Source organism: Hakea prostrata, chromosome 1, assembly GCF_041222555.1.
Source record: "Hakea prostrata isolate BN-2017 chromosome 1, UWA_Hpros_2, whole genome shotgun sequence".
Taxonomy (NCBI): Eukaryota; Viridiplantae; Streptophyta; class Magnoliopsida; order Proteales; family Proteaceae; genus Hakea; species Hakea prostrata.
In genome coordinates, this window is record NC_142600.1 from 79,767,530 (window position 1) to 79,795,062 (window position 27,533).

At 39.2% G+C, this 27,533-nt stretch overlaps 2 protein-coding genes across 2 annotated transcripts; one reads left to right on the plus strand and one right to left on the minus strand.

The window, feature by feature from the left end:
* Positions 1 to 6,369: 6,369 nt before the first annotated feature.
* LOC149030369 (acyl-CoA-binding domain-containing protein 1-like) lies at positions 6,370 to 20,840 on the plus strand. The gene is made up of 6 exons (XM_089142664.1): positions 6,370 to 7,203; positions 10,329 to 10,434; positions 10,536 to 10,645; positions 13,303 to 13,394; positions 17,188 to 17,285; positions 20,066 to 20,840. Exons 1-6 carry the CDS (start codon positions 6,698 to 6,700, stop codon positions 20,246 to 20,248), a joined length of 1,095 nt encoding a protein of 364 aa, XP_088998790.1. The 5' UTR covers positions 6,370 to 6,697; the 3' UTR covers positions 20,249 to 20,840.
* Positions 20,841 to 22,934: 2,094 nt separating this feature from the next.
* On the minus strand, positions 22,935 to 27,324 carry LOC149030370 (luminal-binding protein 5). Its single transcript, XM_089142665.1, has 8 exons — positions 27,134 to 27,324; positions 26,213 to 26,480; positions 25,856 to 26,070; positions 25,523 to 25,765; positions 24,496 to 24,975; positions 24,232 to 24,386; positions 23,908 to 23,990; positions 22,935 to 23,812 (listed from the first exon to the last, which is right to left on the minus strand). The coding sequence occupies exons 1-8, from the start codon at positions 27,189 to 27,191 to the stop codon at positions 23,308 to 23,310; spliced, it is 2,007 nt and encodes a 668-aa protein (XP_088998791.1). The 5' UTR covers positions 27,192 to 27,324; the 3' UTR covers positions 22,935 to 23,307.
* Between the last annotated feature and the right edge of the window lie 209 nt (positions 27,325 to 27,533).

Sequence of the window (27,533 nt, forward strand, 5' to 3'; positions counted from 1 at the left end):
ATCGTTTGGCAGTGGAAGCGTATGAGGCTCATTCCGTTATTTGGTTTGGGACATCAAGAGCTTAAAGAGGGTTTAAACATGCAGATCATATGCCCCCAACCGAATCGTCACTCTGTGAGGGGTAAAAAATAATAAATAAAAAAATACCATCACCCAACCCCTGAGTCCCCCTGTATTTATGGTGGTAAAGTTGTCGGGTAGCTGATCCGGACTCCCCCAACCAACCCTTGCCTGCTCCGAGACTAACATAAGGTAGTGGATCCCACTATCACAGGACGTGGATCCCACAGTCACACGACTGTCTGTGTCAGACGCAATGTAGGACCAACACTCGTGTAAGTGTGGAATCATGGGGGCACGGGCATGTTGGAGGTATCGAGCCTGGACTCTGGGTTTAATGAGCTTCTCTTCTTCTTTTTTTTTTTATATTGGGATGAAAAGAGGAGCTTTGAGCTCATGATCTTGTAATCAAGGTTTAAAGTATCCCACAATACCATGCGATACTAGCCAATATGTATCCATATTTGATCAAACTAATACGATACATCTCTATACGTCTCTCCATTGAGTTATACTAAAATACATTAATTAGAACGATACAATACTTGATAAAGGACGATACATCTCTTAAAATCTTCTAATCGATACGATACTTGATATCGATATTTATAAACATTGCTTGTAATTATCAACGGAGCTAATTCCATCTTTGACATGGCCCACTTGAGATATGCATTAGTCTTGCATATCCCACTTTTCTTGTGGTGGGGAACTTCATCATCATGTGCCGAGAGGACACCATTGCCTTTAAAGCACTGAGGGTTGGCCTTCCCAGAATAATGTTGTAAGTTGTAACATTCCGAACCACCATGAACATGGTGGGTAAAGTGATGTGTCGGGGATACGTCCCAACTATAAGATCTAGCTGAATGTTGCCTTCCATTATTGTTGAGCTTCTGACGAAGCCATATAAGAGAGTTCCATTTGGCATCAATGCTTCTAAATCTATTTTTAGATGACAGAATGCTTCTAGTGACAGGATGTCGGGTGATGGGCCAGTATCTACCAACACTCTGTAGACTAAGTGATTGATTAGTTTTACCTTGATCACAATGACATCGTCATGAGGGGTACTTATGTCTACCAACTCTTCCTTTGTGAAAGATATAGGTTCCCTACCAGCAAATTTGGCGTTGTCGGAAGGATCCACTGCTCCCACGACGTGTGCATTTCTTTTGGCTTGTCAGAGTGATTCTAAAGTTGATATCTCGAAGATAGTGTTGATCTTTGGGAGGTCTTCGTCCTAGCAAGTTACTGGAGCCTTCCCTCTGGACTCGTCCCTCTCTCTTGGTGGTGATCTGCTCCGCCTTCTAGTTGGTGATCTCGATGTGCCCCCTCCAGACTCCACATATTGGTTTAATTTACTGCCAGTTATCAATTTTTCAATTTCGTTTTTAACATCCAGCAATCATTGGTGTGATGGCCTTTGTCTTTGTGATAAAGACAGATTTTGGACATGTTGGATCGATTATCTGGCTTAGATTGTAACTTGCCAAGTCTTCAAAGCATCCCAGAGTCTCGGATCTACGTTAGGATGGCAGATCGAGATTTGTCAAAGGGGTGAATGCCTCTTCATCCTCATCCTCCGCTTGATGACTCTTCCACTCCTATTTTCCTTTATGGTCCCTCCTAGGAGGTCTTGTCCTTAACATCTTCATACTATGGTTAGGGTATAGGTCACCACTCTCTCACATCACCGTTTGGTATGAGATTTGACGCTTGTCAAGGATAATCCTAAGCCCAGTGCAAGATCATTGTCTTGTACTACATATGGTCTGGATATCTCCCCTCATGCCTATTGCCCTTTTGGTTTGATACCTTCCCACCTATGAATGAAATCCTCAACGGGAGGCATCTGTTGGAAACCATACCTTAACCCAGTGGTCATCTACATATAATGGACATGATGCTCTCTATGTCCTCTCAAGGGTTGGTTACCGGTCTTGAGCGCTCAGGAGCCCTTATCTATTCTATATAACCCTACCTCTCTATGATGATAGTGGGCCTGTTCGACATTCAGGAACAAGCCATTAACATCATGGGTTAACCGGCTACAATACCGCTACCAGAAGGGTAGTAGTACTCTTAAGGATTCCTAGCCCAACACTTTTAGACACTTATCAATCATGTATTTTAATCTAGATGCAATCACATAGAGTCACTAGGGTAATGGGCGAACTCACAATCCTAGTTGATAATACAAGGTAAGAAGAATAATCATTCATCTTCTTTCATCTCATACATTGTCATACCATTTCATATCAATAATATAAGATTCAAAAGTAAAGATTAATACCCCAACAATAAACCTTACCTTTCGTTCTTGCAAAGTCACACACAAGCATATCATGATAAATAGAAATTTACAACAATTTATATCAACAATAGAATTTAAAATAACGACCATTAATTAGATAAAACATGGTTAGTCATTCCTCACCTTCAATTTGATCCTTTCTCCAAAGTCCCAAAATTCACTCCAACAAGTTGGTGACTAAAAGATAAATAAACCTATTCATGCAAGAGGATTAATAAATCTAAAGTAGAAGTCAATTTGGGTTCAAAAGCTATCCCAAAATCTTCACACCAAAACACAATCCTGACCACTAGTTTAAAAAGGGTAGTTCTCAACCTCATTCGTGAATGGTCACTATTTCGCCATCGATTTGAAGTCGAAACAAAACGAAACTTTGATAAAGTCTAATTGGCAGCAAAAGGGTCCTACGGCCTACGGGTACCTTCAATTTGATCTCATTCGATCTAGATCAAAAAGCCCCAAATTTGGCTCTCCTAAATCGCTGCGAGTGTCTCCAGAGAGTCAAAACGCAAAATATTTTGCAAGGATTCGCACCAACAACTCTCATACTAAAGAGAAATTTCAACACAAGAATTCGAGAGCATCCAATAAACCTAACATGCTTCCACTACTGCAATCCCACAATCAGAGAGGAAAGAAACCTCACAATTAAAACTATGTTTAAAGAGAAGGGTTTAAGAATTCTCACCTTTCTTAACATCCCTGCAACAATTCGAATCACAAAGCACCTTTGGTTGGATGAGATATACTCTTCTCCTTGGTTTATTCTCTTCCCAAAGCCTTAGCCCCACTCTAGCATTAGAAAATGCGTTTAGAGGTGAGTTAAAACATAAAATAGGGTTTTAAAACCCGAAATCTCGATTCTGTCTCGTAACTGGGAAGGGGCGGGGGGTTGGGTCACCTAACCGGCCACTCAACCGATCCATGTTTGGACCCCCATCTGGAATCCGATTTCAGTGGTTTTTGCTTGAAAGAAAGGTCTTTTGATTATCTACGTTTGGATACCTTAATCTCGTCAATTGGACACTCCATCGCTAGTCTATGGACATGCCAAAATCGCTTTTTAACGTCATCATGATTAATCTTCTCTCTTATCTTAAACTCTAGGAGAGTTGTCAAGTCATCACAAGGGTCATCCACAATCATTGGATCCACTGTTGGACTTTCGGGCTCGACTTGAATGGCCCATAGTTGTCATCGACTCAAGGCCCGAGTTTGCGGTCCTGGAAACATGGGTCAACAGGTTAGAAATTAGGGGGATTTCACATCCTCCACGATAGCCATTTCGTACCCGAGATCTAAAAACTCGGCCAATGTTTTGGGCTTTCTCTCCACTATGAATGTCACCAGCTTTTTGTTGGTGATTGCCCGCTAAAAGGCAGTGAAGGCCACCATGTTGTCTAGGTCTTTGATCAAGATGGAGATGTTATTGAAACGAGTTATGAAGTCTCGAATTGACTCAGATCATCCCTACTTTAGGTCCAGGAGATTGTCCTCCATCTTGTCCTTCTTAATTCCGCTCTTAAAACATGCGGTGAAGGCATACCCTAACTCCGTGAAGTTATGGATGAAGTGTCTCGGTAGTCAAGAATACCATGTGGTGGTTGGTCCCATTAAGGAAGCCGGGAAGCACCTACATTTAATGGCATCGCCTTTTCCACACATAGTCATAATGGAGTTGAAATGACTGATATGTGCCATCGTAAACCGTGAAAGAGGGAGTCCGAAAACCCAAAGGTAGAGGGGCCTGCATAATTTCGGGAACAAAAGGGTCTTGGTTAAGGACCAATTGGATATTGTCAAGGACTTTCTTATCCAACAGATATAACTGATCATTTATGTCTTTAGTTTGCTGATAAAGGTTCTCATCCCTGTGAACTATGGGAGCTTTATGGCCACCCTGCCGACATGGAATCATTGGATTCCGCAATGTGCTCTCTAGGAGCCTTCTTGGCTTTGGGGGTTGGATGACTCCTGGGCATGGATGCTTGTCGTTTTGTGCTCCCAACCTATAAAAAACAAAACGATGGACTCCTTCGTGAAGATGATCTCGGTTTCTATTCCCATGATGTCTTGCCGAGTCGGTGAGGAGTATAGCTGCTCCATTTCCTTGGGCTCTATCTTGTTGATCGACAGGGGAAGGAACCACCATTTCGGGTAAGATTATGGTAGGGCCTTTTGGTGGCACGAATTGGCTCCACTGGTTCACCATAGTTTGGAATGAACCCATAATCTCCAACATCCTTCTTTCCACAGCCTAAGCCTGGGCTGGCTCATATGTGGGAGTGGGAACTGCCCCTTGTAGGGGGAGACCAACATTTAACGTTGCCCCTGTGTCTAGGACTTGGGGCCTCTTTTGTGGGCAAATTTGATGTTTCTTTTGATGCTCTAACATCTCTACGGGGGTTTACTTTTCTTTTGCTGTGGAGGTGCCACTGGGATTTTGAACCATTATTATCTGAATGATCACCCGTCATTACCTTAGTGAGGTAAAGCACTTGGGAAAGTTGTCCTTTCCCACAGACGGCACCAAATGTCGTCTCATAATCTCCACTTTCCGATTCAACCACTCTTGTTGCTAAACCAATAGCTTGTAGATAATCAAACACATGAGAGTGGGCTGGGAAGCCACCTTCAAAAAGCAAGTTAGATTCCGGACCACACAAACCCTTCCAGGGAAGGGGAAGTTAATGAACTTTTGAATGATACCAAGATGTTTGGTGAAGAAGTTAGTGTCCTCGTTGGTTCCCCTTTACTGTTTTCATAGAGGAAGTTGGATGTAGAATATCTAACTCCTTTCCTCCTTTTCTGCAAACTTCCTCAAGAAGCTTGATACTGGAGGGCTCCAATTATGAGGGTGATAGGAGATTGTGCCAGGTGTGACCCTTGGACATGACCTGTCTCCTTTTGGGAAATGACAAAAAGCCATATCCGGAGATCTTATATAATGCGCATATCTTTTGATAAGTATTGCTCATTAAACACATATGTACGATGTATTAAATGTCGTATTTAATGTCTTGGCATGCGTGATTTTCTTGGAGATGAATCAGGACTTGGCATGTCCCATCCGTGAAGTAGATGCCGACAAGGCGACAAGTGCTCCGTAGATTTATGTGAGGTTTATACCCACCAAGACATACCCGCCAATTGTCTTGGCGTACTCTAGTGGGTCCCTCCTTAACTCAGGGAATTCTATTGAACCGCATATCTTGGTCTTCCTTTGGTCCAATCGATTTGGGATTCTGGTATGGATACATAGGGAATTTTTTGACGTAACAATTATGAACCAATGATCTAGAAACTGTTAACCACCGGAATGGGAAGAAATGAATGAAATTGCTTTGACATCTGATTCGAATTTGATGGCTTCATCTTTTCTATTCTTCCCTTGTAATGATTGCTTGTTGAATAGACATATGCTCCATTTCGATGCAGAAAATAGAGGTTGACATTGGTGGTGATAATAGTGGTGAATGCTTCCCTAAAAAAAAGAAAAGAAAAGATAATAGGGGTGAATGTAAATCTATAAATGCTTATTTACGCATATACCTTACTTTTTTATTTTCACCCTTGAACGATTAACCTTAGAATAAATGTAACGATATTTTGGTCATAAAAATAACAATTTGTCATTAATTGATCTTTTTGAATACCTCAAGCTAGCCAAATGCAAAGTTTTATTTTATTTGAAATAAAAATGAGTTGAACTAAATCCCAAAAGGTTCAAATGAAAATTATCTTATGATTTAATATAAGATATAAATAAGTAATATGACATTTCAGGGTTATTTTAGAATTTTTGAATAAATCAACGATCTGGTATGGAGTATTATATCAATCGAGTAAGACATATTATCTTATATCAAGTAATGTATAATACTGATTAATGTATTTTAGCATAATAATTACAATTCAATAGAGAGACGATATAAATGTATTGTATCGGTTATGTTCAAAGGTTGAGAAGAAAATTTTTGGTTCCGGAATCTGTTTTTCTCCCGCTAAACCCCTCAATTCGTTTAGCTTTTCCATATTTTTTGTTTTTGTTTTTCTTTTCCTCGCAAAAGCTTAAACTTTTATTGGTTTCCTGTATTTTTTGTTTTGCCTTTTCACCGCTGGTTTCTATACATTTATGCAAACTTATAGATTGTTCTTAGGTGGCTGCGCAACACTCTGTATTTTTATTTTTAGTTTTTTTTTTGGTCAAACCGCAACACTCTGTCATTGGTATGTTACGGGTCTAGGGTTTCTACTCTCTGGTCAGTCTTTGAAGATTTCTACTGGTATCCTATCCGATTTCTTCAAAGTCCTGTGATCATGGGGGACTGGCAAGATCTTGCTCAATCAGTAATAATCGGTCTCGTTTTCTCATTCCTTGTTGCAAAGCTTATATCCATGGTCATTTCATTCAGAGATGACAACCTTAGGTTGACACGCGAAGAGCATACTCCGTCCATACCATTTGAAGCTGAATCGGAGAAGACTGATGCTGTCTTGGAAAATCCTAGTGCCGTCGCAGAAGAGAAGCTCTGTGCTGGTGAAGAAAATCAGGATGTTACCGAGAACCCGAGCAAGGACAGCGAGAGTTATTTGGAAGAGGATGACGATGATGATGACGATTGGGAAGGAGTTGAGACTACGGAGCTTGATGAAGCATTTAGTGCTGCTTCGACTTTTGTGGCTGCTGCTGCTGCTGATCGTTTATCACAGAAGGTCTCTACCGAGGTTCAATTGCAGCTTTATGGTCTCTATAAGATCGCCACCGAGGGCCCTTGCAGCACACCACAACCCTCAGCCCTCAAAATGTCAGCTCGTGCTAAGTGGTATTTCTCTATGCTTGCGATTAGGTTTTCATTTTCAAGCATTCAACAACAGTAAAAACAACATAGCTTTATACAACACAGTCTTATCCCAATTAAATGGGGTCAGCGACATGGATCCCTACTCTCCAATCAGCGAAATCATGCAAGATACGACGTCTGTTTTCACTCACTACTTATCGATGAATCATTTTAGGCTTCCCCTGCCTATTTTAGTTCCTTTCAACTTGATTCGAAGCACTCCTCTGCACTACCCAAAAAGTTTAAAGGATAGAAGTACACAAACAAAAATAAAAAGCTCTTCTTTGTGCTGGAGATCCGTAAAGGCCTTGAAAAAAATTTGGCATGCCACTTCAAACAATTCTATGACTTGTCATGTATTAGAACTATTACTCCCAACCCTTAACTCTAATATGGTCATTCATAACTTTATCCTCCTTGGAGTTATATACATCCCTCTTATCTTCTTCAGTTATGCATAGTGTATCTATATATTGTATATAGGTATCAGCTAGATGACCAAGTTCGGTGGTTGGCTTGCAGCTTTCTTTTTAGACCTCTCCAATGCCATGGTCCCCTTGCTGACTAGGTAATTTGCAGATCAATGCCAATTAAGGTTGTGATGGGCTTGGGGGTGAGGCTATGTTAGGCCTTTGCTAGGCGAGGCTGGGCTTGGGTTTAGTTAAGCCTGGCCATTTGACACCTCACTTTATCTTACAAATAATTTCCTCCCTTATCTTGGGTTAATGTTATGAAGATTTTTATAGTTGTTCACCTGTGCTTTCCCCACAATTCTCTTTGCTTTCTTTTGGCAAATTTTACATTTTTGGTCCTCTACCTCCTTAGTTCTTGGCCATGCCCTAAGCCTAGGTTTCTTGGTCTTAATGACAACTTCAACCTCAACAACATCAACAAGCCTCATTATCTGACTGCAAATCTCTTTACGGGCATGATGGTTACTTTCCAATACTCTTCGAAAACCTTTAGCTACTTTTTAATAAGTTGTCCCATTAGACATTTTATTGGTGTCTTCCTGAAAGAGCAATAGTTGTAGACTAGTCACATTGGATAACCAGTCCATCATAAACTTCAAGTCCAGCAATGATAATTTTTTTTTATTAGTTATGAAATTTGTTAGAAATCTCGGAGTGATAAAATGAAAACAAGCAATCTACTAAGGGAAGAAGAAGATAAATATACTCTCTCATTTACTAGCTTTCACTGTATTCTGATCTCTTACTGATGGCATCTCACCGTACTTTCTCACAGAGCAAAGCATAGAGCTATGTTTGTGCCTTTTTTTCTTCCAAATATTAACATGGAGTCCCTTACAGACTTGCATTGAAGGCTACAAAAAAAGTCAAAACAATAGCGAGGAAAGGCCTAGTTCCATCCTTAACTAATAAGGTGACACAAACTGACTATGAAACTAATATTACGAAAGAGAAACATAAAAGAACAGAACAGAAGGTATATGTCCAATAACTAAGCTTTGTCTGACTCATTGCATCACATACTTTCCTTGTTCAGCCATTATCAGAATGAATGAATTCAAGGGATCTCCTTTAAGCTTCACCTCCTTTCTAAGGCCAATATCTCCCCTTTGTTTACAAAATTTTAATTGATTAATTAATTTATCATTTTTAGGTACATATGTAGGACCACAAGTCTATGTTAAGCGGTTAGGCGCTTCCCTGGTATAATCTTACAGTTCTTATAGAGCAATCTGTTGGGCTTACTTGTTAGAAAGAAATGTATTTAGTTGATTTTTTTTTTGGTAGAAAAATGTATTTAGTTGATAGAGTCCACACATTTTTTGTTTAATAAATGCTCCTCTTTATATTTTCAAGAGAAGCATTCAACATTGTCTGATTTTAATGATTCAATTTCATTTTTCTTTATATCTTGGTGATTGAGTTTCTCTCAGTTGGATGTCTTTTTTGGTGATTGTTACTTGTTAGGATTTCAGAATTTGAAAGCGCTAGCTTCATCGAGTAATTTGATCTCTACAAATTCAAGATGTGATAGTTTTGAAACTTAAATTATCTTTAGAGTAAATTGACATGTGCTGTATCTTGTCTATTCTATTTTGGGTTTAACTTGATTTTTATTTTGTTGTCAAAGATGGACTGTATAATCAGAATTTTGAAACCAAGTATATTGGTTTCGTGATATATAGGCATATCCAAAGTGGCTGGTACTGTAGTAAACCTCTGCATTAGACTCAAACCTTGCAAACCTTTTACATAAATAGTTAGCTGTTCAGTGGTCCTAATTCGTTTTTTTGGGTAAGCAGAGCGCAATAGATTAAATTGAGAATCCAGGGCTGTCCATCTAGAGGAGGCTAAAATGTTTTGGGCCTTATGGAAGTAATACTGAAATAGATTGGGTTGAAATGCAATTTAGCTTACCTAATATGTTGTAGATGCGGACAAACTTGCATTGCCATTTATGTTGAAAAGCCATAGTCCCCATTTTAGCTAAAAATGGACCTTTTAATCTTTCTTAAGACCAATAGACTTTGGACATGGTTTCCCTTTCTAATGCATCCTTTATAAAGAAACTTGCTGTGAACTTGCTGGAGTGGTTCTCTGGGAATTTTATATGTTTTGTTGCATTATCAGGGAATCAGGAGAACCTTTTTCAGATCCCTGTGTTTTCCAGTTAAATGTCTCTGGTTACTTCTATTCAAGGTTTAAGGGATGGTAATGGACCTGGATCATTCTCAGGTGATACAGATCCTGATTAGTGTAGCTACCTGTTCCAGGTTTCCGGAAAACTGGTATCTGAACTGGTAGTGGATTGTCTAATCCACACTTCTTTTTTTTTTTCTCCCCTTCTCCAGTTTGCATCGGTCCGTCCAGGCTTGGTCTGTATAGGGTGATCAAGACTGGGCATCCTTCAAAACATGCTGGTTTGTCTCTGTGTTCTGGTGAGCGTATTTGCTATTTACTTATAAAAATAGAAGAAGATGGCAGATGTATGTGGAAATTTGATTGCTTGAATGGTTCTGTAGTCATTTCCTTCTAATCCTTTTGCATTGTATTAATTAACCAATGTTTTATTTTTATTATTAAGCTTACATGCTGAGTGACAGAGAAAAATGAATTTCTGGTGACATGTGCAAGGAATGCATGGCAGAGGTTGGGTGCTATGCCTCCAGAAGAAGCAATGCAGAAGTATATAATGATAGTTAGCGAGCTATATCCTTCTTGGGCAGCTGGATCTTCTGTTGTGGGTATCTGACAATTTAAATTTTAATTTATGTGGTGTCCTCTTTTTCAATACTTGTCTAAATTTTTAATTTTTCCTCCCATATGGCTGTGGATAAAAAGAAACATAAAGATGGAGGTGATGATGAATCTATTTCGGACACTAAAGGAGCAAGAACAATGGGCCCAGTTTTCAGCAGCTTTGTTCATGAGGAGGAGTCTGGAGTTGAATTGTAAGGTTCTTTAGCTCTTTTTTTTTTTTTTGGGGGGGGGGGGGGATGAATAGGTTTCTTCTCTATTGGTTGTATGCTTGTTTAATTTTTAGTTATTTTGCATGTAAAGGTTGGCTTGTGCAACTTCAGGGGGTTGTGTTATGTGCATATGGATCAATATTTTTTTTCTTCTATAAATGCCAGTGCTCAAGTTTACAACATTGGGTTCCCCAAAAGATATGGTTATTATATTTATTCATTTACATACCTTAGCACCAATGGTTGGTGGACCACATTTGTAGCCCAAAGTCAAGGCATTGATACAGCCTTTCAGCAAAAATTGCTGGTCTAGATTGCATAGGAAAATTGCCCCTCTAAGCTCTGCTTGTGCAGAAGCCTTTGGTACCAAGTTCGGCTGTTAGAGCCCGGGATGCAGGACGCGGGGAGGAAATAGAGTGGGGTAGTTACCATAACTGACTCATTGTGGGTGATAAATAAGGGTAAATAGTGAGAAGAGGGCATCAGTTATCTTGTGGATGTTTTGGGCAGCCCTTGGCAGAGGGCAGCATATGCTGCATGGGAGTACCATCAAAACCAGAGTTATCTTTTGTATTTTTTTGTATCTTTCATATATTGTTAGTCCAGAGAGGAGGCTTTTCCTATCAATGCCCTTTTTACATATCTTGATATATCTCTGGCACCAAATTTACTTACGCTTATATTGTATAAAATAGAGTTTAGGATCGTTGTTATGCTTGTATTGTTTTGGAAATAGAGTTTAAGGTCATTATTAGGTACACAGAATAAAAGCTTTCTTTTTATGTGCCATAGTATTTGTTTGATGAGAAGTATATCCTTTGTAACCTATCAATTTCATGTGGCTTTTCTGATTGTCCCCAACAGAAACGGGAATGTCTGTTGACTCTATTCACGCTTTTAAATTTGAGTACTCTTTTATTTATTTGGGGAGGTGTGAATATTTTTGGCATTGTTTGATGAAGGGTGACATTGACTTGCATTTTTTGGTTGGAGTTGAAAATGATTTTATGGAGATTGACTCCCAGTATGGTACTTGCTAATTTCTTCTGGTTGTTTAATTTTTTTTTTTTGGTCATCATCAAACCAGTTATAAGTACTGGGGCCCAAAGGGCGGGGGGGAAGGTGTGGAGGGATGGAGATTCGAACAATGACCTCCTTGGACTTACTGCCTCTACATAGGAGGCTGCCACCACTGTGCTAGAAGCAAATCCACTTAGTGGTTGTTTAAATTGAATAATGCATGATAAATTTTAATATTTCCTATTGTTTTGTTTTCTCAAACTCCAAACTGCTGCATAGCTACTAATAACTTTTTTGGGTTTTTTATTCATTGCACACAAAAATATTGGTGAATGAACTTATGAACCACAATTCCTGTATACAACTCTTCCCTGTTTGCATCATTCTCATACTTCTTATGATGCAGTTAGGATTGTAATTTGAGTCTTGGAAATTTATCTTGGCCATGGGTGGGTTCTCTGGACCTTGTTCTTGTTACCTGTGTGTATTGATGTACTAGGGCTAATTTATGAATCCATAAAATAGGGATAATGCTAGTGAAATAGATTATTATTTAAATTGAGTTTTGTGAATTAGATTAGTTTGATAGCTAGATATAATTATGTTTCAACTTTATTTACATTATTGAATGCATTTGAGTGATTATGATTCCCTTTATGAGTCAAATTAGGAATTTTAGAGTGCTTATGCCCCATCAGTTAGAGATGATTTGAGCAAAGAATATTAATTTTTCTAGACTTCTTGTTGCTGTTGGGCAGTTCTTGTGGTTGGTATCCAACATGTGAGTTTCCCTCTTCTCTTCTGTTATCTCGTTCTCTTGTCTTCCTCCCATGAAGATTGTTCTCATCTCTCATGTCTCCCCTTCTATTAATCTGATTTCTTTCCTTTTAACAATGCAGTTGCTTCCTTTACCTCAGATCTAATCACACATTTGATTATTAGGCCTGCTGGCATCTGAGATCCTTCATCTGGAATTTCAGATTGCATCAATTCAATCTTTGACTTTTGACCTATCTGCCCTCATGCATCAATAGAAGGTGAAATTGCTTGAATAATGGAATAGCCTTGAAATTTTATTACACATCTACTTCTGATTGCATACACATTGGTATTTGGAGAAATGTTCTCTGTGGTTCTGAACTTGTATTCTTTGTGAGGATCCACCGAAAGGTGATCCATGGATCACCTTTTCTATGTTGAATCACATGTGGACACGCTGAATATGCTACATTTCCATTTCTCTGCTCATCCTTTTCCCCCCTCCACGTATATTGAACTTTCCTGCTACTAATACCAGTCATTAAATTCTTGTTTATGCTTCTTTTAGTTAAATATCCAGAAAGAAGGGATCTATTTCCCACAATGCTTTTTAGGCTTCAACTTATGATAACTGTCCACATTTGACGTCATGAACAGATTCAGCACATAGATTCCTAGGTTCTTTCCTTGCATGACTCTTCTAGCAAATCCATCTCATTTATTATTTTAGTAGCCAATATATTATATTCATGCTTTCGGTGGAGTCAGTAGGAATCTTTTGGAAATTTATCGATGCTTGTGTGCATGTGAAAAGTTATATTTGACAAAAGATATTAATGGCAATCTTCTTAAATTCTCAGGAAGATGGAAGCAGTACATGTGAGTGCAAGGGAAGGAGAGATGAGTAGCTTGCTTAAACATATTGATGGTGGTGTTTCAGTTAATCTTAAAGGTCTGAACTTAATAATCTTCTTAGTCAGTCATCAGATTCTCTCTCTTGATATGCTGTTGTTCTATCCCATGGGTTCTTTTATATATTTATATGGCTAATGAGAATCTTTAAGTGTCAGATATTAATTCATATCCCTGTGATATCTACATTTGTGGACACAAATTTGTCCTTGTACATGATATTTTAATTCTCAGATTTTGCTTCTTTCTCTTGCATGGCTGGATGTAGCATCAAACTCATATCCCCATGATATCTACATTTGAGGACATGATTTCTCTTTGTGCATGTCATTTTAAAATGGTTCTGCTTCTTTCTCTTGCATGGTTGGATGTACAAAGGTAAGTGGTAAAATTTATGTGTGAACTGGGATTACTTGAAGTTACCTGGTGGCAACATTCTGAAAATTGCATGAAACTGAAATTCAATGTTTAATTTGATTCCCTGCTAGAAATGCTTGTCCTTGTTTATGTTTGTTGTGTGCATGTCTGATATTGGTGTAGCTGAAGTGAGGATGTCTAGATTGATGAGTAAAAAAATAAAAATATATTATATTAGTACTGAACACATTGGATGCTTTTTTTAATGAAACAGTTAAAATATGTGATAAGTTGAGAGATATTTGAGATGTCATGGGCATGACATGACCAACAATAGTCTCTGAAATGTGCTAGCTTGGTATAAAATAACTCAATTTGGAAGCAGGCCTACATACTTCGGGAGAAGTGGGGAGAAAAGGCACATGTGGCCTATGGGTAAAGGCTCATAGTCGAGTCTATTGGTGGAACAGGATTTATGTATCTGACAACATTTAGATGATGTTGACAGATACATCTTAGCATGGCCAAGATGTCGTGAATCTTGGCCATGTGCAGTTCTGAAGTTGCCTAGTGTAGTTTATTCCTATTTTCATTGTTGCTTGGTTGACAAGTTGTCTACCTAGGATAGTTTCATTTTTAGTAGATTTGGGAGATCCTATGTATTCTATGCATATTTACTTTTTCTTTTTGCTATAAGTTAGTTTAGGAAACTTTTTTCTAAACTAAGGGTAGTATGTAATCTATAAGTAAAGCATGATAGGGGAGAGTCTCATACATTGAGTTCTCGCCCTCTTTCTCCCTTTTGCCTTCTCCTTCTTCTCTTCTTCTCTTCTTCTTCTCCCAAAATTTGTTTTTGATCCCTACGCTGATTACAGGCACTGAAATTCTAACAGATGTGATAAAGCTTGCTGAGTTGAGCTGAATGAACATGAGTGGTAAAGTTCAAAATTAAACCAGTGTGTTCAATCCCCTCCCTCCACCCCTGTACTCACCAGAAGAGAAATCTACAGTGACTGATATGTGAAGATGGATCCTTTTCGTCTCCTGATGGGTCTAACATGGCAAGTTGGCAACCATGAATCACACATGTTCTCAGTTAATACTAAACCCGACCCTGGAATACCTTGATAAACTGAGTGGCAATTAGAACCTTTGACATCTTATTTTTCTCTTCATAGTAAATTGATCGAAAACTCTTACAGTTTTCACATACAACCACAAGAAGTCAGCCTTATCCCAAGTAATGGGGTTGGCTACATGGATTGTTGCTCTCAATCTGCCCCTTTTGAGGTCAAAAAAAGGGAAAATTACATGATTAGTTACTTTTGGGTTCCCCTTTACAAAAGTAGCCACTCAATGCTTCAATTAACAAAACTAGCTAAAACTGACTTTGGGTTTACTAAACTAAGACAGTGATCTTTCATCGCCTTTGGATATTTTACCCCTAAGACTAACGATATTAACACATTAGACAACCATGAAAGGGGGGGGGGGGGGGAGGTTGGGGTTTTAGAAAGAAGATGATGGTTGCCGAATATGTTGGTATGGTTAGTTTTAATGGTAAAAATATCCAAGGGGATAAAGAATCATTGTTTTGGTTAGTCTTGTAAACCCAAAGTCAGTTTTAGCTAGTTTTGTTAATTGAAACATTAAGTGGCCACTTTTGTACAGGGATTCTTGAAGTAGCTAGTCATGTAATTTTCTCCACTTGATGCAAGTATTGTAAAGATCTATAGAATACTTGTCTTTCATCACTGTTTCAACTATGGTTGATTTTGATGTAAGTCTCCATTTACCATGGCTTCTTTGCAACGCATGGGACCCCAGGTTGGAAATTGAGTGTGGGAATATGGGAATTAAGTCTAAGAACTTGGACTTGGTATGTTGCCCTATAATGTGCTGCAGCTCTGCCTGATGCAAAGGCGGTTTTGGCCCAAGACTCAAAACTTTGGCCAAGAGTGTATGACAGGAGAGCCCAGACCCAGCATTGCCAGCTGAGCACCAGCCAGCCTCATTACATGGCCAGGTTCACTCCCCTGCATTGTGGAGAAGTAGATCCCACATGGCCCTTTGAGTTCTCTAGAATAATAAGTTAGACTAGGTCTTTAATTTTTCTTCTTTAGTCTTTTCGTATTCTTTGGTGTCTTTAGTGTCTTTTTTAACTTATTAGATTAGGACAGTCCAAGACTAATGTCTTAAGTAGTTATTTTTCTAGGATTTGTTATCTGTCACTTACTGTTTATGAATTTTAGGTTTGTGGAAGTTCTAAGTCTTCATATCATTTCACGGGAAGTCATAACTTCAACGGTCCTTTTTCCTTTTTTAAAAACCATCAAACACAATGACATAAGGATGAATTTGACTTATCATTGGATTACAAATAAATTGATTCTTATGGAATTTTCCGATAATAGTTGTGTGAGCAACTATGCTCAATGTGGGAGCCTTGTGCCCTGGGTACAGCCTTCCTTTTTATGTCGTGTAAGCGACTTCCTTATACGTGGAGTCTTTGTTCCCCTTTCCCTAGCTTTTCTCCCTCTTCTACGCTCTTTTTCTCCCATATCTTCTTTTCCTGTCAACTGAACTTCTTGTCAACTTACACCATCATCCATTAAACTGTCTTAACAATTCATCATCTCCATCACTCTGTGGTTACCTTTTTCCCTTCTTTGTTTCTATTTTTTAACCCCCTTATACGTAATAAGTCTGTTGGCAACTTGGTATCCATTATTTTTCAGATCTGATGCACTGGGTGGGATTGTAATATCGATGCCTTGGTGGCCAGATCTATGTTGAAGCAGTCCTCTTCCCCTCTCCTTTTTTACATCTTCTCTTCTTCCTCTCCCTCTCAATCTCATTCCTTTCATGATGCCTCCTCACATACTTGTCTCTTCTATTTTCTTCTGCAAGACTACAACCCTCCTATCTATCTCCTCTGCATCTTCTTCAACCTCCTGCCCCTCTCCATTACACCTGCAACTCAAACTTAATATTTCATATTCCATTCTTATAGATTGCTTTACAGCCCTTAAACCTAGCCTCTTCTATTCCCCATCTTTTGAACAACAGTCACTAGCCCCTTCCTTGTCCCTCAAAATCATGATCAGTTTTGAACTCAGCTGTTCACCTCCCAATGGCCTGCAACTACTCTCTTCATCCAAGATTACAATGTGATATTGAAATCTTGTCTTCCACTTATATCCTATTCTTAACCTCACTAGAAATTAGATCCGATCTTTCTATTACATATCTGAACTTTCTGCTTGAACCATTTTGGTCATGGGCCTAGTACTACACCAATGTCTCTTCTAAATGCTCTTGTACCAAGTTTGCTTCTTAGTACTTTTTATTGACATACTACATTCAAGATGCTTCTCAAGTATCCATTAGAGACAAGAATCTGAGAAGTGATTAAACATTTATATTCATCCAAATTTTCATTTTTCCTTGACATGTCCCAATTGATCTGCTTGCAGATAGTGAAGGCCGGACCCCTCTGCATTGGGCTGTTGATCGGGGGCATCACAACATTGTGGAGCTACTTGTTAGCAAGAATGCTGATGTAAATATGAAGGTAAAAGTCAATGACACTTCTACGTAGTTTAGATATTATTATTTTTTTTCTTAACGTGCAGTGTTTTACTGTTTACATTCTCTGAATTGTTGTCCCCCCAACCCCACCTATTCCCCCCACCCCAAAAAAAAAAGAAAGTGATTCTAGATTTTTTTTTTTTGGATGAATAAATAAATAATTAAGGGGAAACCCGGGGGGGGGGGGGAGCAACCAGTCAAGGAGACGGCTGGATAGAGGAATTGAGACTCCAGGAACTAACAATCAGCCTATTCCTTGGAGAATCAAAGACAGGGGGATGGGGCATAGAGATAAGCCTAGAAGAAACATAAAAATAGATGTCTTTCCAAATCGAGCTACAGGAACGGGATTTGGAAGTTCATCTTCTCATGTTGCGCTCCCACCATAAATGATGAACAGTTGCAGCAAAGACAAGCTTACCTACTAGATCGCAAATCGTGGAGCCAGAGAACATTCTTAGGATCCACTTCCAATCTCGAGCAAAACCAAAAGACCGTCTTGATCTAGGTCAAATGGAAGCAAGGGCTAAAGTTCAGATGGAACTAGAGAAGGGGCAAGTGAAGAAAGGGTGGTCAATGTCCTCAATACCGTTCCAACAAAGGGTACAATTGGGGTTGGCGGGGATGTGGCAGCTAATAAGAAAAGCTTGTGTGGGAAGGGCCAAGTTGAGGGATCTCCAAAGGTGTTGAGGGAGTGGCGAGGGGATCTAATGAGATTCCAAGCAGAGGCGATAGAAAAGGTTTTGGTATGGGAGGGGGTCCACTAGGTTATGTCGGAGGGGGAGAGGGGAGGGAGGGAGCGCCAGATTTGTGTGAGACGGGTGGGGAGAAGGGGACCAAGAGCCATTTGAAATGAAAGAGGAAAGGTTTTTTTGTTTACATTTGCATTTTGGCAATTTCTTTACCTTCTTGGGGTTCATTATTAGGTTTTAACTTTATCACAAGCATGGTTTAAGCAAAAACGTGATGTGGGATTTGGCTGGGTTTCAATAAACTCGTTGTGTTGGCATCATATTGCTCCTCTTATTTTGGTGTCCTTAGCCCTTCTTTGAATATGACCATACCACCTTAAAGGTCTTTCTCAAAGTTAATCATTAAGGGCAACTCCAGCTCTTATATGTTAGCTTTTGTTTTTGTTTTGTTGTTGTTATTTATTTTTCTTTCTTTCTTTCTCTTCCTATTTTATAATCTTGTTTTCCCATATCATTTTAACGTCCTCATTGTTGTACTCAAAGCTTATCGATATGACACTTCTTGCTCAACAGTCTGCTTGATACCCCATGGTCAGTCAAACAGCAGTACTTTCCTTTGAGCTTTAGAGGAATATAGCAATTCTTTTTGAAACACCTGCCGCTGTCAGCTTCTTATTTATGATTGACCCAAGTATCTAAAGTATTTACTTTGCGGTATTTCTCATTCCTTAATCTGTGCCATATTAATATTCTCGGAGTGTGACTAAAATTACACATCTTATGCTCCTTTTTTCTATTTGTCTCCAAGCATTGTTTCCAAGGTTCATCTCCAAAGTTCTCATTTAGGGCTAGTCCTTTCTTTTGTCTTATCTACCAAAGCAATATCATTTGGTTAAGAGCATAAACCTTGGAACATCATCCTCAATTCTCTTGGTTAAATCATCTTGAAGTACAAAAATGTAAGTGCTTAAGGCTGAATCTTGGTGTAATCCAATTGTATTTGGAAGTGTCTTGTCCCGATCTCCAACTGATCTCACACCAGTTACCACATTCTCATGCATATCTTTAATGACATCCACATAATTGACATCCCTTTCTTCACAAGGACTTGTTGAATTAGATCTCCAGGGACGCCATTAGATTAAACAATTCTATATAATTTTATTTGTGAGACTTTGTGAACGATAAGCTGCGCCCTACCCTTTTTGTGTTTCTGCTTCTCCCCCCCCCCCCGCCTTGTCGGTTTAGTCCCAAAGCAACCGGTTTCTGTTCTCTTTCTTCCACCACAAGCTCAGCTGAAATCAGCATCAATATCTACTGTGGTTTTCGAGAAATAATTTGGATGTGTCTATAAAGCTTCAGAAGACTGCAGTAGCAGTTAAGAAATGATTCAAAGCTATGCAAAATTACTGGAGGCAAAAACTTTTGTTTACTCTTAACTCAATTATTTGCTGTTTTTTTGTAAAAGAATCAGTTCAGATGCAAGCTTGTGTCTTGGAGTTGGATCCAGTTGGATCTTAGGATTGAGGTACTCTTGTATGGATCCACCTACTAGCAGGGGTATGTAGGCAGATATATGTAGAAAAGTTAGTTATCTGGAAGCAGCTTGCATCTAATTATTCGCACCTGGTTTTGAAAGTAGCAGTCAAAGTCATCTTGGTAGTAACCCTACCTTCCTTCCGGCTCTCTCTCAGTCTTGTTCTGTGTAGGAGATCTTGGACGCTTCCAACTTTGGGGCACCATTTCATTATGTTCTTTCCTTCATCTGGTTGTCCTTGCTATCTCCTATTACACGGTGTTTGGGCACCACTAGGGAGCAAGGGTAAAAAAGGAATATCTGCCAGTACCCCAAAGGGTGAAAAAGATTAGAAGCAGTAGAATAACATTTAATGGGGAAGGCTGACCTGCTATATGTAAAATCCTCTGCCTTTTTAATGATATGCATTTTTCAGGTTGCAGTTTTTCACCTTTTATGTTCATTATGTTATATTTTTATGTTAGTAACTTAAAAGCAAACTTTGCAAATATTATGGTTCTTATTGCTTTTGGTTCTGTTTTCATTTCATTCTAGGATGATGAGGGTCAAACTCCATTGCATTATGCGGCAGTTTGTGACCGAGAAGCAATTGCCGAGTATCTGGTGAAGCATAATGCAGACATCAATGTGAAAGACAATGATGGCTGCTCCCCTTGTGATCTATGTGATTCAAACTGGCCTTGGATGCCCTCTTCATCTGGGAAAAAAATTGGTTGATGGGTTCCTTTTTTTATCTCAATCCTGGAAAATTTTTCAGCAAAACCTGCTGTATGTATATAACCCAGGGACATACTGTGTTAATACAGGTGCAGCCTGCTTTTTATATCCTCTTCCCTTCCAACACCCCCTCTCCCCTTAAAAAAAAAAAACTCAAAATAGAAGGAAAAGAGAACCGAAGTCTCTTTGCCTCTCTCTCTTTTAGAATTTAGGTCTAAAATGTAATGCGTATTCATTTGTTAATTTGCATGCATTGGGAATTCTGACATTACCTTTATTGACTATAAAACCAAGGTTTGAACAATGTTAGACATGTTTGAAGTGGCGAATATGGGGTCCATCATCAATTTCATAACATGAATGTGCAACGAATAATTTTGTGGACAATCAACTTCTCCCATTCAGCAAGTGGATTAATTGTATCTCAGCCTTGCTGTATTGGGTCTAAGGAATTTTAGTGTACTAAGAAATGGTAAGGGATGACATTGGCCCTAAGGTTACTGTATAAAAGAGGAGTGGAAAAAAGTAATTTTTTTTATACAATTTCAAATTCTGGTTTGTTTAGTTCAGTGGGGGTTTTATCAGTGTACCGTGTGTCCGTGTGTCGGCGACATATCGTGGTGTCACTGGGGGTGACACAAAAGTCTCCAGCCACACAATACCTAGTTTTTATCGGCAATATATTGCCGAAAAATCGGGGTTGACTTTTTACCCGGAAATCGTGGATGCTTCCCTAACGACAGTAAATTCATCTGCAAGCAAAGAGACAAGCACCTGAACCGCTTCTGTAAACAGAGACAAAGTGGCAAAAATGAGTATTACACAGAAAATGAAGAAGCAAGGAATTGATCAACTTTGGCCAATCATTTTCTCTCTCTAGATTATGTATATCATTGCAACTAGAGAACACCTGGAGCAGCAACCGTGCTTCCAGAACTTGAAGAAGCCATCAGTCGTCGAACAAATTCAGACAACAACGAGATGAGGAAGTGGAATAAACAGGAAAGAAAGTGATGAAGGCAGAGGGAGGGAGCTTTAAGCCTTTAACAACCAAAAAACAAGGGACAGCACACACTGCCTTCTGGGACAAGAATAGCACCAGTAGCAGAAGATTAATAAGAGACCATGTCTTTGAGAGTGACCTCTGAAATGCTTAGGGATGTAGAAGCCCTTCCGTGGAAGCCCTTCATCCCCTGTACTGTGCATTTCATCAAACCCTTGTCCTTGGAGAATTGACAAGGGTAAGTGCAACAATAGTTACAACAACAACTACTTTCTTTCTTCTTCTCTTTGCAACTCTCTCTTTTCGGCCAAAACCCACAATGCCCAGTTCCTCTTCCACCTCCGCATATTTCCAACTGCTTCTATACTTAAAAAGTCGGGCGACATGTCGCCCGTGTCGCCAGGAACCTACATGGCCTCACCAAGTGACATGTCGGACATTGGGTTTTATAAAGCAAGACTTGAAAATGACATAAGTCATATTTTTAACTTTTTCGCATAACTCTTTCTTTTCTTTTTATTTTATTTTTAATTCCCATTCCACTATTTAGTGGATTTCACCAGTTAATTTTTCCATCTCCTTTTATCTTACAAACGAATGAAGGGTTAGTAATATGAAAGAGAGGTATTCGTGTAATTGGAAAGTTTTGACGTAGTCCATCTCCAAACGAAATTGATGACATCAATGACAACGACAAGGGCATTCTTCCACGGGTTAAGGGGATTTATTATTTTGGACCTGAGTTTCATTAAGTTAGTTTATATACACCTTGGCTAAATTCTTAGGTAGCTAACTTCATATAATTTAGATATATGATCAAAAAATTATCAAAAAAAAATATATGATCAGAGAAAATTGAACCCATAACCTCTTCACTAGGTGGATTTTTTTTTAAATAAAAAATAAACTTTCATTGATTAATCATAGCAGATACCTATATCCTACATGCTTACTTTAAACCAAGTTTTTGTACCACTAGAACCTGGAACCTGGGTGCTTACTGTCAGACCATTAAAGGTAAATCAAATGGGTTGAGACATAAAAGGAGAAAAAGCAGTGTCCATGGTGTTATAGATGGTTACAAAGGTTAAATCTGAAGGCAAGTGTGCTTTGCTTTAGATAATAGATCAAGTAAGTATATTTTCTTTGCACCAAACTTATGGTATTACCATTGGGGGTGGTGGTCTAATGGTCCCAAGCTCACTCCCAAGTGGTTTGGTAAATCTATGTCCCAAGTTCAAATCTCCTCTGCTCCTCTGTTTATTGTATTGGACAGTTATGTGTTCTTTGGCCTAGGCATGAGTGCTACCGACTTCTGTGGATTATACTAGGCCTCCGGTGGGGCTCCACTGACGGGGCCTATGCTTGTGCTGGTAGTGCACAGGGCTCATGCTTGCATAGGTCACACTCGATAAAAAGTCCAAACATTGCATAGTGGGGGGAGGGCGCTAGGTCGCCGCTACTGCATCCCCTATTTTTTTCTACCAAAAAAAAAAAACTCTTAAGGTATTGGGTGTTGATAAAGCTGCGCCTGATCTACTCCAAATTGCAAGCAATCTATCATGCCACCCAAAATGGACAGAACAACCCTTTGATAGTCCTACGAGTGATGACATTTACTCCCAGTAAATCTGTTGCTTTAGACAAGATTAAAAATTCTACCGAAAAAAACAGAAGACAAGATTAAGAATTTGGGATGTACTCTTTTAATAATATATATATTTCAAACAAATATAAACTAAAGGCGAATTAAATAAACAAGTCAGAATTAGTTTCCCACCGAGGCAACAAAATTTAAGGGGGTTAATCATGAAATCGGAAGATACAAGAAAGAAAATATAAGTCCCCTCCTCCCCACCACACATGTATTCTGAAACGGAAGGAAGAGGAGGAAACCTCAGTAAAGAGATGAAGTATTTTTCTTGGTGCCCCTGATTTCTCCTCCGTTCTTCTGACCATCAGTTTTACCACTTAAATGGCAAGAAGAACCTCCCTTGGATCTACTTTACCTCTTCTCACTTTCCTCTAGAGCAGTCGAGAAAACTCAGATGACCTCCTAGAGTTCATCATGGGAATCTTCATCATCATCACCTGATGCAGATGCACCACCGGGAGATCCTCCAGACCTCTGATAGACAGCAGAAATGATAGGGCTGCATACAGCCTCTACTTCCTTGAGCTTCTCATCATAGTCTTCTTTCTCAGCACTCTGGTTTTCATCAAGCCATTCAAGGGCCTCTTTCACAGCTGTCTCAATCTTTTCCTTCTCCTCTGATTCCAATTTATCAGCAAGCTTGTCCTTGTCATTGACCTGGTTCTTCATGTTGTACACGTAAGTCTCCAAGCTGTTACGTGCATCAATCTTCTCCTTCACTTTCTTATCTTCGTCAGCAAACTCCTCTGCCTCCTGGACCATTCGATCAATCTCCTCCTGGCTCAGCCGCCCCTTGTCATTGGTGATGGTAATCTTCTCGGACCGGCCTGTGCCCTTGTCTTCAGCCTTGACATTAAGGATACCATTGGCATCGACTTCAAATGTTACTTCAATCTGTGGGGATCCCCTGTTCACAAAAGATGGATTCTCATTTTATATCTGTAAGAATATTTAACAGAATAATTTGAAAAGAGAGCAGTTTCCCATTAAATTATGTCGAACCTTGGAGCAGGGGCAATGCCGGAGAGATCAAATTTTCCCAGCTCCCTACAGTCTTTTGTCAGACTTCTTTCACCTTCAAAAACCTGTCATATCATAAGATACACATCAGAATAGGGCATAGACCTTGATTGCATTCCAATGTCAAAATCCATCATTCCACCAATGGATCAAAGATGAGAACAACATTGCTTCTTGTACTCTTAACACACGGAACGTTGGGGGAGGGGGTATATTCAGGATCCAGAATTCCAATGGTGTGTGAGAAACAGTAACAGTGGATGCTTCTTTTTATGCTGCATCAAAAGTAGCAGAACCAATAGTTACCTGAATGGAGACAGTTGTCTGCTGATCTTGGTAAGTTGTGAAAACCTGAGATTTCTTGGTTGGGATAACAGTATTTCTTGGAATCAACTTGGTCATCACTCCACCAACGGTTTCAATACCAAGGGTAAGAGGAGCCACATCCAATAGAAGAATGTCTGCATATCAAAAGTTATTTGACCAAGTTCAGCTCATTTAAAAAGCTCTTCTTTTATCTTTTCTGTGTAACCAGAATAGTAAATGGTTATCTTGTGTCGGAAATAATACCTTTCGTTTCATCACCACCCTCTCCACTCAAGATGCTTCCTTGTACAGCAGCCCCAAAAGCAACAGCCTCATCTGGGTTGACACCCTTGTTAGGTTCCTTTCCATCAAAGTAGTCCTTGAGAAGTTGTTGAACCTTGGGAATCCTGGTACTTCCTCCTACAAGAACAATCTCATCAATCTGATTCTTTTGCAATCCAGCATCTTCCATTGCCTTCTTTACTGGTCCCATGGTCTTTCGGAACAAATCATTGTTCAATTCCTCAAAACGAGCTCTGGTCAGTGGTTCAGAAAAATCCATGCCATCATAGAGAGACTCAATCTCCACGCGGACCTGATGCTGACTACTTAAAGCCCTCTTGGCACGCTCAGCCTCCCTCCTGAGCTTTCCAATAGCTCTATTGTCTTTGCTGATGTCTTTTCCATGCTTCTTCTTGATCAACTTGATGAAGTATTCCATAATTCTCTGGTCAAAATCCTCACCTGCCAGAATAATTTTAGTATTTCATTACAAAATGTCCTGATGATGCAACAAATCCACTTAGGCTTATACATAGTGGTCAAAGATACGTCTAAAGCAAACCGAACTAAAAATATTTACAAATCTAAACCAGCTGCATTAACCCGGGTTAACTAACTGATGTAATCAAATCGTTCTAAGATCTCACCAACAATCTAGTTACTTCAATAAGCCTCACCATTCTTGAGAATTTAACAAAACAAAATAACCAATGATATTTATGACCATGAAGATTGCAAGAAATATTAGTTTGTGACTAAAAGGAACCTCAAATTGGAGATAAATTCAGTCTGTTATAGTGATGTTCTACAAAGAAATAACCTATTTTAGTGATCTTCTATGGAGATATAGCATAAGATATTTTCAACCATTGAAGGAGATACGGCATAAGATATATTCGGCCATTGAAGCAAATACATAATCGCCAATAATTCTAGTCATGCAGTGGGCTAAAAAAAAAAAGAAATTATCTATCAACCATTACATATACATAATGGGCAATATTCATACCTCCAAGATGAGTATCTCCATTGGTGGCAAGAACCTCAAAGACTCCATTATCAATTGTCAAGATACTGACATCAAATGTACCACCACCAAGGTCGAATACAAGGATGTTCTTTTCACCACCTTTCTTGTCTAAGCCATAGGCAATAGCTGCCGCAGTTGGTTCGTTGATAATTCTTGCAACATTCAGACCAGCGATAACTCCAGCATCCTTGGTAGCCTGCCTCTGTGCATCATTAAAGTAGGCTGCAAAATGCATGTGATGGGATAAGTAACATTCTATATTTTTTCACCCAAATGCATATTTACTTAAAAGCTCATAAAATACTTCCATACCAGGAACTGTAACAACAGCATCCTTGATTTTCTTTCCAAGGAATGCTTCAGCAGTCTCCTTCATCTTAAGTAGAATCATAGCACTGACTTCCTCGGGACTAAAGACCTTACTTTCCCCATCTTTAATGGCGACTTGAATATAAGGCTTGCCATCCTTGTTCACGATCTTGTATGGCATAAGCTTCATGTCCCTCTGCACCTCTTTGTCATCAAACCTGTGGTCATAGAGGTTAGCACTCTCCATATATACTTTCGAAGAATTATAAAAATACCATAGGATTATTTTTTTTGGGGGGGGGGGGGGGTTGGGGGAGGGTGCGTTGGGGTTTTGGGGAAGAGAAAGATTAGAGTTTATACTTTCTTCCAATAAGCCTTTTGACATCAAAAACAGTTCTGGAAGGATTGACGGCTGCCTGATTCTTTGCAGCCTCACCAATCAATCTTTCACCATCAGTAAATGCTACCCAGGATGGGGTAATACGGTTTCCTTGGTCATTTGCTATAATTTCAACATGGCCATTCTTGTAGACACCAACACACGAGTAGGTTGTCCCAAGGTCTATCCCGATAACTGTTCCTAACTTAGAAGCTTCTTCTTTTGCGATAGCAAATGCAGAAAGGCATCCTGCAATGAGTTCCACAGATTTGGTTAGCTTCCAAGACTCAATATTTGGTCCCAAAAAAATATATTTAAGTGCATGTAGACAAGCATTGAATTGTTTCAGTGCAACTGTACAACGGAAATGTACTTTTGGTGCATTAAAAAATATTAAAAGAAGAAAACATAAATACAAAAACACGAACATTTACACATTTCCAAGGGAAGCTAGATTAAAACCATATGCGTCGTGTAAACAGAAACTGAGTACAGAATCATCTGAAAGCTCTTTCTACTCTAACGCATCTCAAGAATTCCTCTCAAAACCCCTATAAAGGGCTATGACCTTTTCAACTGAACTTATGTTTCTTGTGCAACAGAAACTCTAATTTATCAGATCAATGTTAGATCAATGCATCGGACAAGAATAGCGATCTCTAAGACACCAACAGATATATCAAACATGGGAGACATAATGCTATCACTTGTACAACAAAGAAACCCAAAGTTTGTATCTTGATCGTGAAGGAAAATCCGATGTTAATCAATAAAAAACAAGAAGCTGATACCGTCAACCAGAGGAAGCGCTACGATGCCGTAAATGATGCTAGTAGAATTGAATGAAGCACATCAATGGAAGCAAATGTAGAGAAACTAATTGGATCTAGAACGACACTTACCGAGGAAAACGATGCCAAGCACGATCAGAGAACCAGGCTTCTTCCACAAGCCATCCATGGCGAAACCGCTTAGGGTTTAATCTCCACCAGATGCGAAACGAAGCTGAGCAGATCTCAGAAACGAAATGCGTCGCTGCAGAAACGTTGAGGGCTTTCTCTGTCTGTGTCAGTTAACAAAAAAAGCTCGGGATTTTGAAGTTTATAAATTCAATAGGCCCGTACAACACGGTAACACGTTAGGAATATTAAAAGTAATCGATATTTAAAGGACGTGTCATAGCAGATGACGTGGGCCAATAAAATTTCGAGTAAAGATATATCAACCAATGGCATTGTAGTTTGCGTTGGGGCTATCGTCACCGTTTGTTCGCAGACGATCAAACAGAATCAAAAGCAAATT